This window comes from Xylaria bambusicola (assembly GCF_022495145.1).
Source record: "Xylaria bambusicola strain CBS 139988 unplaced genomic scaffold F5B22scaffold_20, whole genome shotgun sequence".
NCBI lineage: Eukaryota > Fungi > Ascomycota > Sordariomycetes > Xylariales > Xylariaceae > Xylaria > Xylaria bambusicola.
This window is the reverse complement of record NW_025953573.1, coordinates 21,073-34,488: the sequence shown is the minus strand read 5'-3', so window position 1 is coordinate 34,488 and position 13,416 is coordinate 21,073. Positions and strand designations below refer to the sequence as shown.

Genomic DNA, 13,416 nt, shown 5'->3' with positions numbered 1-13,416 from the left:
ACCATGTCCCCATATATGGCTGCTTAATGCCAAGAGGAGGCGAGAGCGCCCGCAGAGAAGGGAGCAGGGATATGGAAGCGTGAAGACAAGCCACAATTGATCTCCTGACAGCGTTTGCGACGAGGCGAGTGCCGATGCAAGCAACCGTAATCTTGGTAAGATCTGGCCTCATGCTGATACCTAGTCGATTTCGTTGCAAATTACGATCCTTAGTTCATAAGTCGCTGTGAGTGTGTAGGTACCCATGCGAGGTTTCTACTGTACGTCTGTTCATCATTGGGATTGCATTCGCAGATTCTACATAGGACTGAATATCGTGTAGCCAGGTCCATCGGCATCTACCTCTATCATATTCAATACCAGTGGACACACGAGTCAGAAGGGCTTACACGATAGTATTGCCAACGGACATGTGCTTCATGTCTTCTCTTATCTGGTAGGTCCACGGCGGCACGTGCTACGCTTTGCTTGAAGAGGTGGGCTCTTATATGGGCGGACTCTCCTCGGTGACAGACTAGCATCTAAAGCAATGGGGTTCGGCAATCTTATATCACAAGCCGGCGACCGCTATGCCTTCAGCTATTTGACGACGGTGCGATTCCGGGAAATGACGTCGAAAAGGGGTTTCCTCGAGAAGCTCCACGATGTTGAAATCCTAAGCATACTAGAATGTGAAGAATACCTCTTGTATGAATGCCTAGCATTACAGTGCCTATCACCGGCGATGTTCGGCGAAGCTTTCAGCAGCCCACCTTGGCGAGCGGTGCCGAGGAGCTTGCTAACGTGGCGACGCAATGCGCGGACTCGAGGTCGAGCACGTGTCTGCGCTATCATCGCGGTAGTGCCAGAGCTGCTGCGTTGCTTGCTCCAATGCGAGGCGGACTGCGAGGCAAATTGCGCCGCCCGAGAGCTTGTCATGCACATTTCGGTCACGCATGCCATATCGGTATATCACTAGTGATACTCAGCTATGAGCCTAGTAGTATGACATACGGTAGCACATGGTATTTTCGACGAAGAGCTCTCGTTGCCACGCAATGATCTAGGTATTTCATGAGATGGCGTCTCTCTTCTGCCCCACGTTCGCTCGCCTACATACATAGTCGAGATAGTGCTATGGGGATGGGGGAGAGGAAGGTCGCTCTTGACACTAGTTCACGTCAGCGAATACTTACATATAAGTATGCGGGCCACATTCATGTCTTTTGACCAGGTTGGGATAAGCTAGCATAGCCAACTGCCAACCTCGGTTAATGTCGTGAAGAGAGGCTACCTAGTGAAATGCGTAGTGTCTGCCGGCTATGACAAGATGGGTGATTGCAGAGAGCATGAGGAATGTTATGACTGACACATATAAGCAAGCTCTTAGCCCTGAGTCGAGTCGGGTAAGACTTGTCAAAGAATCCAACAGCGCAGGGATCCCCCGCTACCTACCTTGACCCAGATATCTGTTCCTACGTAGTGGTAAGGTCGCCTGATTGACTTCTTACCTATATCCCGTTAAAATAGTCCACGTCGTTTAATAAATAGCACATGATGACAGTCTCTACCTATCTACACATGTACCTATCTGGGTACATCATAAGGCACCTACAAAGGCTACTAGATGTAGCTACACTTATGGAGTAGGTACTTAAGTAGGCACGCTACAGTAGGTAGTAGTAAGTAGGTAACACGTCGACTTCACACAGCCCCGCGAGCTGAGAACACCACCCTCCTGCGACTGCTGCAACCTCAGCTGCAGCCACTCATCGCACGTAAGCTTCAAATTCTCGCTCCCGTATCGCTGATCCCCCTAATTCTAACGTCGCAACGGCTCTCGTACAGCAAGGGCCCTGCTTTGGAGTATCAACGGCATCTGCCAGTCAACGCGGTTCCTCCCATCGTCAACAGAGATCCCCTGCGAGCGAGAGACCCGGCCCGACCAGTTGGTTGGGCAAACTAGCCCTATCACATATCCTGGTCACCCCAGCTAAGTCGATGGGGAGTGGAACGACTGGAGATCGTCGTCGCCGCAGTCGGCCAATCAGGCTGGCCACCGTTGTCGCGCCCCTGGGTGACGAACGCCGCCAAGATGGTGGTCGAGCCTGTCTCCAGATCCAGGGTAGGTATCCTGAGTCTGTCCTGAGGGGCTCATATGGGTGCGCCATCAACGCTCTAACCTAGGTACCCATCTAGGCATCCCAGGGTCCTACACTCGATCTAAGTAACATACCAGTTCTGTTCACCATATGTGGTTACTACCGTCGAAGTTGCTATGAATCCTATCTCGCCATTGGCTTGCACCGGAAATCAGCCTCATCCCTGCAGGCTACCTGGAGTTAGGTAGGTAGGTAGTACGGGAGGGTGCTTTCCCACACCCTCTCCATGCCCCGTTTCTGCATGTCTTACCTCGCCTGTCTTTGTCTGAGCTCGTAAGCCCATGATTGTCATTTTCTCCCCCTTCCACCATTCTATGTCATGGTATTGAGTGTTAGCCTGCCTTGACGAACCTCGCATCAACCGGTCGAAAGCAGCTCATGGGAGCGATTCGGTTCCGACCATTGAATTGAACGTCGAGATCACTACCTCTACAGTTTGAGTAGTGCGAGAGCGGTGCCGCCCGCTTCCGCCTGCACCTACTCCGATCCTACCAACATCAGCACCCCGCTCTGAGCTTGTGGTCGCAACTTTGCGACACAAAACGATTCGTGCGATGGCTGAGGAAGTAGAGGCATTGGTCCTCGCACAATTTAGAGAAATTGTTGAGAAAGGCAAGGCTGCTATTGAGAATGTCGAAAGCGCAGGCAGCGAGGCGCCCGCACCAATGCTCAAGGCAGCACAAAGTCTGGTTGATTGGGGCGAAAAGGCATTGAAGAAAATTGAGCCTGTGTCAACAGCTAACTATGAAGAATATGGGAGCCACTTCGTCAATGCGCTCAAGGAGAACGGTACGATTTATCATTCAGCTAGCTGTTCTCATTCTGCGGCTATGTACTAATATGCACTTTTAGATGAAATCGCGCAATTTCGCTCGCAACTTGAAGAGTTGTTATGGGATTTTGATGAATACATTGAGGTAAAGCAGTTCGATGCCGACAAGTTCAGCGAGCTCCAAAAAGTTTCAAAGACCGCTGCTCTGAAGATAGTAGATATCTTGAGGCGCATGATGAAGCTTGTTCCTCCGGTACCAATACTACATTCTCATGCTCAATCAGAAGCAGGGCCGTCGATGAGTATGAATGCCCATCTGATACCGGAAAACAAAGGGAAGCTGACTAGGTATTTAGATGGGAGTGTAAGCGGTGCGATAACCGCAGAAGCTGGCCTTGATAATTCACTTCCCAATAATACAGAAGCACTGAGATCCTCCCGACCCGCCAGTGATATTGATAGGACAAGCTGGCGTCGTTCAGGACCTTCCGAGCCACCCTCTGGGCCACCACCAGCACCGCCTTCAATCAATCCATGGCAAGTTGGAAAGTTACCAACTAGCCCAGTCGCAAATCCTGAAGAGTGGGAGGGGTACGAGCGAAGGCCTCCAGTTGCACCTGATTCACCGACCATTCCCCAAACGCAACTAGTCAGCCCAACCAAAAGCCAGATAGATGATCTACGGTCTCGCGAAGTAGATGAGGATGGCATACGCGATGAGCATGAACAACAATTGCGAGCAGCTTCGCGGAGTGAGGGGTCCTTGTCACCCCTGCAGACGAATAGATGGACCACTTCGACCCAGGGCTCAACCGACTCGGCGCGGTCACCTCATATGCGCTCTCACGCTGGCTTCGGTCGCAACTATGAAACCTTCGCACCATCTCAGGGATATGGGATTGCTATTAGTCGAGCTCCATCGGGAACATCAGCGACGGGAAACCTATCGCCAAGACCAGACATCAGACCAGGAAGCCGTGCCGCCAGTAGCCTTGGCCGAGATCAGGATAATAACATTACGGTCCAATCCAGCTACCCCCCAAGAACAACGTCAGTGACAAATCAGAACTCTTCTTCTTATGTTCTCTCGTCACGTAGGCCGTCGACTGAATCTATTAATAGTTCTGTCTTCGACGTCGTTGAATCATTAAGCCCAACAGACACCGGTGCTTCTAGGGCGAATCGGCCATCAGTTCAATCACCAACAGCGCCGTATCAAGCCGCAGGTTTTCCACCGCCGAGATATCCAGGACCTCCACCTCTATATCAAAGTCCAGTACCGGCTAGGCGTGCCTCAGGAATGACGATCCAAAGTCAATCTTCAGGTGGTCGTACAGCACATCCAGCTATGAGCCCAAGGGGGCTGGACGAAGGACTAATTCCCGTGGACATGGAATCCTCTCTGAATGAAGCTCCCATCCGGGTTCGAGAACCCGATTGCGCAATTACTCCCGCTAGCTCTTTTTACAAACAGAAAGGGCTCTGCAAAGGCGCGGAAGAAGCGCAACGCGGCCAACTGGGGTTCAAGAGAATCAAGAGACCTGTTGGTGTAAGTCATGCATTCAACTAATCTTTTTGTCTGAAGTAAACAATTTGCTAAACATTCTTCTAGGGATTTTCCACTGCGATAGTTGCTAAGTGCACTCATTGTCTTTTTGAACTCGACTTCAAATCTGTGGAACAAGATTTGAACAACGAGTGTAAGTACCCCAACATTATTCAAATAGCATTTTAAAGGGGAGGAATGTGAGGAGAACAAAGCGAAGGATGAGAGAAGATGGACCGCTAATGAAACCTGTAGCTTCCGGAAGCTTCACGTCAAATACTATCGGATTTCGCCTAAGAATCCTCCAGAAAAGTCATCTGCCGATCCGCGTGATAGACGAGCAGCTATATAGCTGTTTGTTTTGCATTCAGTTGGGCCACACCTTGGAAGAAAGCGACGCGACGGTTTTTTTCAACCAGAAGCAGCTGTTTGCGCACCTGGCTCGACACCCCCGACCTCTACCAAGGATACCCGGAGTCACGGTCATCGAAGACCCCGAACTGCCACCACACCTCAAAGATAACTTTGACCTTCACTTCCCCCACCCACCCACCGAATCCGTCATGGTTGGCATCACCAGAGAGGTTGCCAGACTCCCTACGGCCGTGGCAACTGACACGAGGAAGATATCGCAAGGGGTCATGCGACTTCCCCCAGACCGTCAAGCTGCTTTGCATTTCTGTATTGGTGCCAAAATTGTCGGCATCGAGTTCCCAATCAAGTACGAAGGAAAGTGGGCCATTGGCTGGCATGATGGTGTGCGCGCAGTATTTGAGGCGGATGCTGTGCAGCTCCAGGCACCGCCCAATTCGGAGGTGAAGATGCAAGGTACAAGCAGTATTCAGGCCGTGGCGAGGTGGAAATGGAATCAGAAAGGTGACGATCGATGGCTCAAATTTGATAAGGGAGATATCATCAAGAATATCTCATGTGAGTCCCCAAACAGACTTCATTTCACGTCAAACCCCTTTCTCTCTTTCTGGCTCATCTTACATGGCCCCTCCCTTTATCGCTCCAATCTTTCATCTACTTTGATATCTAACATTGAATAACGTAGGGGCCTACGCCGATCATTGGTGCTGGTCCGGCACAACGTCGAAAGGAAGCGGCTTATTCCCGCAATCACACCTTGACCCCAACTCGATCAAGACGAGCGACTCTGAGGATGGGGGTAGTGTGGCAAGCTGGGAGAAGAAGAACCCGCTGAAATTCTCCCTCCGTGGTAAGAAGGAGAGCCGGAAAGCAGGCTCCTTCTCTTCGCAAGAGGGGTGGAAATCGAATATCTACTAGCGACGCCTCCTTTTTCCGCAAAAGTGGTGATCTAAGGAGGAATCTTTAGACGAACGGGAGCTATGATGAGTCCTATCTGACGAATGATGATTTCATGGGATGACATTTGGGTAGTGACGATGATCGCTTCTGAATACTGGCGACGAGGATGAAGAGACGAGGATACGGATAACAACTTCCTTCCTTGCTTTTCTTGTTATCAGGGTTTATTTTCCTTTCTTTCTGTATATCTTCTGGTTATTGCGACTATACCCTTTCCGTTTTACCCTCCTAGTCAAATCTTCTTCGTGTATATATGTACTGTACGTGGCTTTTGTACTCTATTGGCGATCTCACTTTGTCAAAACTATCAAAACCATATACTATAGAGGGAGGTAGACTCTAGAATGGCTTCGCGGAAATAAGACTGCATACCTTGCATCAGTTTACTTGTGGAGATTCGCTTTGATCTTGAAGCGAGTGCTACTTCGCTTTTGATGATTGTTGTGCTTAGCATCCTGGCGATAAAGTGAGAATTTGCGATGTGCAGGTGAGGTGTGTTCAGGATGTCAAGAAGTAAGCACGGGAAGACACAGTCAAGCGTTATATGAATACTGCTTTAAAAAGGTGAAATTAGTTAGCCTTTGCGGTACATGGTTAGTTGCCAGTTAAGATGATTTGGGACTGAATATGCTTAAGGGGGTCTAATAAGAATGTGAGGAATTAATCTTGTGAACAGCGAATAGTGAGTCAATCTTAGGAGCATTACTGCGCGTAGTAGTCTTAGTGTTTATTTTGATTAACTTTTTCTTTTTTGGACAAGGCTATTGAATGGGCATAACTAAGATGCGTTTCTTGAACTTTGTTCCTGATATGTTTACATATACCACCTGATAATTAAATGCGTGCCGCGGCCAGTTTTCCACTTTGACATGAATCAACTCCGAATACGATAGTTAATGGTATTAAAGCTAGGTATGTCCATTGAGAAGAGTTGCAAACAGGTAGAAGTTTAAGATAGCGCAGAGGGTAAAGTTCGAGTAGCACGTGCCGTTCGATGTGTAACGTAATCCTGGTCTTTATTGGGATTTGGGCTCAGTGTTAGGATAAACTCAGGGAACATGGTATCCCCTAAGTCTTGTTAATCCCTTACAGTTTCTATATTATATATAGTTCACATAGCTTTTCTCTGCCCCTTTCCCCTTTTCTTGATGTTCTCCACATCTACTCTTTTCCGCTTACGCCCTTGTCAATCGCATCGGCACACACTCTGCCTGGAGCCACGGACATGGATCATCGACTGGAATAGCAAGTTCGAGTTTGAACCGGGTATGACTGTCATTGATGTGGACAAAGGCTCCTATGCCATTCTGCTGTCGGCGGAGAAGAGGTGCTATACAGAGGAAGACCAGCCATAATGCCCTGCACTTCAGCCTCTTTCTGCGCATCAATGGCTGAGAGCGTTCGGTCTGCATTCCGAAGACCCCGACAAAGACGCCGTCTGGGACTGTGAGACTGGCGATGTCGCACCTGTCATGTTGAAGATGGCGCTCCAAGAGCTGTGGCCCTCGTTTCCACGGGACAAGAACGAGAACAGCGAGGAAGGGGACGTGAACGAGAGCAAGGCCGAAGCACCTAGATCGACGAAGCCCAAATCGGCGCCCAATTCATTCAACGAGGACCTGCCCATGTTCTGCTCCAAAGGGGAGCTGAATACCCAGAAGAGAGAAAACGAGATTCGTTCCCTGCGGCGCTACACGCAGGATCACCCTAAGCGATTCACGGCTGAATGCCCCAGTGCTGTGCCGCTGCTCTTGGGCGGGAAAGAGAGACACCTCAAGACGGTGGACCTTTCCTTCGTCGCTGGAGTATGAAGGGGCACGTGGTCCGCATCCTGGATACGACTGGCGGCGTGAAGGAGCTGATCATATGGGATAACCCAAACATGGTCTGGAACGAGGTGGCAAGTGTAGCGAAGGGCCGTATTGCCAAGTTTTCGAGGCGTGAACGCTATGTGGCCCCATGGAGAAACTGTTGTGAAGAGATGAGAGGCCTGGAAAGAGACTGTCCGCAGGTCCCAGCCTGCGCTCCCAACGGCGCCGACGAAGGTGCGCATCTATCAGACGGCGTGGATGACGCTCGGTACCCATTCAATCGATGACGCAGCGCCACAGCCAGCCGGTCTGCTGCATGATCGCCCCCTCACCACGCTGAGCCTCGAGGACATCGATCCCCAGAAGTTCGCCATGTTAATGTACCCAATTAATCAAAACGACGCGATATACCGCTACCCTGCGGAGACCACAAATCTCATCTTCGCCGAACTCGTCGCCCTGCCGCAGCATAACATCTGGGTTCCACTCGACCAGTACTATACGTCTATGAAACGCAGCGAACAGTTTGTACCGCATGAGAACATTATTACAAGCACCACTCTGACCGATCGTTGGGTACTGTGCCCTCTTATGATTTTAAGCGCAGGGAGCGCCGAGGTACGTAGGGTTTCGGCCCCTATGTTCATCCACGTCTTCGAGAAAATCCAAGCTAATCAATCTAAACAGTCCGAATATGCCGTGACCTCCCCTTTCCCAGCCGAGGCTTTCCGCCTCGTCATGCGGGAGAGGATGGACGGGAACCAGCACAGGAAACCGCTACGGGCCCGCGAGCCCGATCCCGTCCTCCCCGGCGAGTACGCGCTGGTAATTCTAGAGGAGCTGAACCTCGGACGCCTGAGGTACGGGATGGTGACGCGCGACGAGACGGGGCGGCTCGAGGTGCACAGCCCTGCGGCGGTGGCCCGGGAGGCGGGCGACGAGATTAGTTTCCTGAAGTCATATATTTTCTCGCCTGGGCAGGTTTCGGGTCTCATTGCTTCTGCAACGTCCTGAAACCTGAGTTGAACCCTTTCTCTACTTGGGAATTACTGACTTCGGGGCGTATAATAGGAGGCGGCTCACGCGTGGGAGCGGGGCGTCGGGGCGCTGCCGCAGTGGAAAACGGGGGAGAAGCCGCCGACGGAAGAGTGCCACATCGTGATGCTTGACACGGCCGCCGTCGAGACAATGTTGGACCCGTCTGCGGAGCTCGCTGCGCGGGAGAAGGAAATCAGGGATGAGATCAAAGATAGAAAGTCTACGGGAAGGGGGGTCGAGTCCGCGTTTTTCAGATGCCCAGCAAACAGAGGAAATAATAGAAAAAGGAAGGGGAATCTGTCTGCGGTGATAAAAGTCGGCAGCGAGGCTTTTGAAGGATAATGATGAGATAGACTGTTGTGCGAGGACGGCGGCCCTGTATGTCCCGCAGAGCCTCAATGCGTCTCTGCTTCTGGCTTATAGCACAATCTTCTATTGCGACTACACTGTAGAACACGAGATATCTTCACGAATTGTGGCGTTTTTGTGAAATCTGGGCGATGTCTATCGAGGTATGGCCGTTGTGATTGTACCTAAGTTGTACAGGGGAGGATTGGCCATGTGCCCCCACTGTGACTATCAAAATACCGTACATAGCGTAGGTAATAACTGCCTATGAAGTCGTAGCTTATGATTTTAGTAACCAGAAGTAAGGCAATGAAGATTAGGCTCGATGCTGAATATAGACATCAGAAATCCTTGTGATATCTTGTAATAGCATTCTTTTCCACGGACTCTGGTAATCCCACTTTATGTGGTTGGCGGTGGCCCCCATGAAACCGTCAGTTCACCCGGTCTTATAGGATCTCGTTCCTATCTCGATCGGGTTGCTTTTACATAAAAGAACAAGATAAAACGCGGGGGTTCTGGGGGATCGAGGGAAGGCCTTGAACATTTTGTAATAGAGGTGGTTGACGTTCCATGAGATACACCTATCAGTATCAACTGATGGAAGGGCGGGCGGCCATTTACAAGCATCATGTCAATACATGGCAAAGTTGCAGGGAAGCACACCATATCTATTTAACTTTGCGTATTGAGTAGCTAGTCAATGTTCTCCAATCAGCCAAGGCATGGCGATGTTGCCGTCGTTGCATCTTGAATCAGCCTAGCTCCTTGGCTTTTGGATCACAAAAGGCAGTTGACAAACTGTCGTTATCTTTGGGAGTTCTCAGATACTATATGACCGTGCGCTTCATTGGCTGGAAATCTAACTATCGAGTTACCTGATAAACAATGCATCACCCATGGTGGGATGAGCCAAGTCCTTTATAGCCGAGGTTAATTAGTAAACAAAGTGTGGCGGGGACTCATGCTCTCCGTGTTGGCTGCGATTAACAACACGCCTTACTTACTACGTAAGTATTGCTATCTGAAATAGTCCGGGGTAGCGTAGCCCCCACTCGATTCATGATGCTGGCTAGCTGTACTGTAGTGGTCTTTTGGTTCGTGTTCAACAATTTGTAAACTTGACGTTGGAATACAGACTCGAGGCAGGGTCAAGCGATCGAGAGCAGCGTGGGTTAAGGTCTGATCGAGGCCCAATGAAGCAGCCGGCTGCCTTGAACGCTACGCTGCTTTCAGACGGAGCTGGTCAGCTGCTATGCACGAGGAACCAACAGCGAGCTCTTTCTGACAGCACCGCCCGGCTACTGGTCAGACTCTCTCGCCAAAGTAGTGTCGCGGCGTTCTTCGATCGACAACGTGGGAACCCTTGTCAACCAATCCATCGGTATTTTTAGTGCGTGTTATAGCGCACACGCTAGCAGTAACCTCGAGACGAGCATCTGGGATGACGATCCCTCGACCGCTGTATCTGTCAAGCGTCAAATAGAGCAAGCAGGGAGGGTAGCTTAGGAAAATAGTGTTCATAGTGTCGGGTCGCTCGGCCTGTGCTTATTAAATGAAACAGACAGCCGAAAGCTGTTGTTGGTAAGCGCTATATAGGCTCATGCCTAGGGTTACGTAGTGATGGTCTCCGTGTCCATTGCCCATGACCCATACTTAGTCCATATCAGAACGGGTTGTTTATTGAATGTCCAGATGCTACTGTCTGCTCTAGGTCCGGCCACCTACTCTAGGTAGCTTTACTGTATAGGATTGCAGGGTTGGCGAGTACAGGGACATCGTAACCCAGGCGGACAGATGAACGCAACATAGTGCTATTGGAAGTTTTAAAATGTGATTCTTTCGATGACAGTTGTGTTTCGAACACAAAGAAAGGGAACATACAGAAAAGTAAAGTGCATAGAATTAAATGTGGAGGGAACATGGCGGATTGTATCAAGTGGTTTCGAGAAGCACGCGAAGTCCAGGGATCAGCCTATGATGAGTACTACCGGTATATAAGTGACATCAGTAAAGCATGCACACTACCGTATCTACTATGTACAAGTGTGTTACTTAAGTATAGAAGTACCTAACCTACTTATATGTACTATAGTAAGGGTGGTGAGGGCATTGTGGACGCCAGAAATAGTGGCTGACGGATGCCGAAGGAAGATGTTTAGTGCGACAAATGTTCCAGGTGCAGCGCAGCGGCGTCGGGAGCTTCCAGGGAGGTTATCTTTAAATAGCTGCTGGTGGTAGGCGGCTGACGGGAGGTTAATCTGAGCTCTGGCCAATGCTAACGTGTCGGTCTTAAGCCTGAGGATATTAGTATTAAGGTGATATTAATGCTGACTAGGTATTCATTAAAACACGACCCGGCTGTTGGCTGCAGCTATTCACGGTTTCCGCTTTCCCACTGCGCATTGCCGCGACTTCACTATCGTAGGTATCGTGTGTACCTACTCAAGGCAATGTAGGTATACCTAAATGTTATCTCATCACCATCCTTTGAACGAGACTCCTCTCATTCTTCAATACATTGACACCCATAAGGTATGGCTTTGACATAGGTGGTAAGTACGGTATTATAGTGGTCTATATCTCCTCTTACACCCGTGACGCATACAGAGTGCCTGAGGTTAGGACTTTGGCGCCTCCCTCTGTTCTATTCTGCTTCGAGAAACCTGTAGCCGGCTGAGCCGCCCTGCCCTCGTGGTGAGATGATCTGCGCCAGGTCGCTGTAGTGTGGTGTGGAGCTGGTAAGATAGGTACCTAAGATATTACTTCGTAGTTAGGTAGTAGAAATACCGTAATAGTAGGTAGGTAGTATCAGGCCAATCAAGGGCTAAGGCAACTATTCGCGCCCTACTCTATGTAGGTAGTCTGTATTGGTTGAGTCTGGTTGAGCTCATAGCTCGTTGAGCTCTGCCGAATGACGGAAAGAGAACTGAAGCTGTCTTTGGTCAATCTCGCCTGCCTGTCCGCCTAGCTATTCCATCTCACTTACCAACTTACCTACCTCGTCAACTTCCTGTCCTGTATGAATCATCATATGTGCATATTATCTCAATTATCTCAATCATCAAACAGCCAGGTAATACCCTCCCCCCTCCATCCCCAGGTGCCTCTGTTGTACGTACCTATTCCATTGAGTACGTACCTGCATAGATCTTACCCCATCTTTATTACTGTACCTTCAGCTACCGTGGGAGGTAGGTAAAGTAAGTACTGCTCAGGTGCTCGCTCGCCCTTGCCATCTCGCCCAAGCTTCAAAAAGTTGTTGCGACGTCGATCGTAGCTGTCGCGACTGTCCAACATCCATTTCTCTCCTCGTCATCGTCTCTTGTTTCTCCGAGTCAACGCTTCTTATGCTGTCTCGGTCAATTGAACTGAGTTGGCTGCCTCGACATTACGTACCGTACCCGTACCTACTTTCCGCACGAGACCAGCTACCTATACCTAGCTGTCCGGGACCCATCGCTGTATTGTGGTACTGTGTGTAGAGTGTTAGAGCAAGTAAGTCAGTCAGTCCTACCTACCTACCTACCTAAGCTTCCAACGTCATACAACCTACCATATTACCTACCTGCTTTTATTTTGTTTCTCCCTCCCCTTCCCCCCCAGTCGGCCCGGGTCTCCCCGTCTGCCTTTCACTCTCTTACTATATCCATGTTCCCAATGTCAATTGTTTGTGCCTCTTGTTGTGTTTCATCGGGACAAGAGGACACATCGTAGAGCGCGGCTTTGCCTGCTCAGACGATTCTCAGGTGCTCTTCGGATGGTCAGACCTCAACCAACCAGTGATTGAATCAGTGATTGGGTCATCCTCGCTCAATTGCACTCAAGTCTACGCCGTCCTCTTTCCCCTGCTCGTGTCCATTCGCTTATACACCGCAAAAAGTCGGCTTGCACACCGGCATTTGCGTTGTTCACACGTCGTCTACCCTAGTCAAGATCACTTCTTTGTACATTGGCGGATTTGACTCGGCGTCACACCGACGTCAAGTGACAGGCCTCCTACAGTACCTACCTAAGCTTAGAGCTCTGGGCTGCGTCTTCTCTGCATCCCGTCTGCATCCGCCAGCACAAAAACTCTACGCGTTTGTTTTGGCATTTTCTGCACGTCCTCGACAAAAGAAGTCAACTTTGGCTCAACCCCCTTTCTAAACTACCGCTATTTTACAAAGTTAGATTGCCTGTAATTCCGCCCTGTCCCAGCGCAGGCCCGGCCCAGCCCAGCCATTCACCATCTAATCCGTGCCCGTGGTCTAGTAAACCGTTAGCGCCGTGGCTTCACCGTACTAGGTACCTAAGAGGTAACCCACATATTCAGCATACTGCGTATGTCTTGCTCTCCGCATCCGCCTCCAAAGGGTTTGTTCTATCTAGTCTGCCTACCTCGACAGCCTACGGCGCTATCATAGCTGACACCTGCTCTTGGGTGGC

At 50.1% G+C, this 13,416-nt stretch overlaps 2 protein-coding genes across 2 annotated transcripts; both read left to right on the top strand.

Annotated features, from left to right (window-relative positions):
* Nucleotides 1-2,423: 2,423 nt before the first annotated feature.
* On the top strand, nt 2,424-6,407 carry F5B22DRAFT_176222 (uncharacterized protein). The gene is made up of 6 exons (XM_047969373.1): nt 2,424-2,930; nt 2,994-3,215; nt 3,270-4,462; nt 4,526-4,613; nt 4,715-5,389; nt 5,517-6,407. Exons 1-6 carry the CDS (start codon nt 2,696-2,698, stop codon nt 5,747-5,749), a joined length of 2,646 nt encoding a protein of 881 aa, XP_047830802.1. The 5' UTR covers nt 2,424-2,695; the 3' UTR covers nt 5,750-6,407.
* Nucleotides 6,408-7,272: 865 nt separating this feature from the next.
* F5B22DRAFT_646435 (uncharacterized protein) lies at nt 7,273-8,982 on the top strand (the record flags this gene model as incomplete). The annotated part of the gene is made up of 5 exons (XM_047978727.1): nt 7,273-7,596; nt 7,647-7,836; nt 7,895-8,220; nt 8,290-8,583; nt 8,674-8,982. The coding sequence occupies 5 exons, from the start codon at nt 7,273-7,275 to the stop codon at nt 8,980-8,982; spliced, it is 1,443 nt and encodes a 480-aa protein (XP_047830801.1).
* Between the last annotated feature and the right edge of the window lie 4,434 nt (nt 8,983-13,416).

Excerpts from the sequence above, each read along its gene's own strand:
- F5B22DRAFT_176222 (XM_047969373.1), top strand. The coding sequence starts at position 2,696 with ATGGCTGAGGAAGTAGAGGCATTGGTCCTCGCACAATTTAGAGAAATT. Across the intron at positions 3,216-3,269 it reads AGAAGCAGGGCCGTCGATGA|ATGGGAGTGTAAGCGGTGCG; the intron begins GTATGAATGCCC and ends CTAGGTATTTAG. Across the intron at positions 4,614-4,714 it reads ACAAGATTTGAACAACGAGT|CTTCCGGAAGCTTCACGTCA; the intron begins GTAAGTACCCCA and ends TGAAACCTGTAG.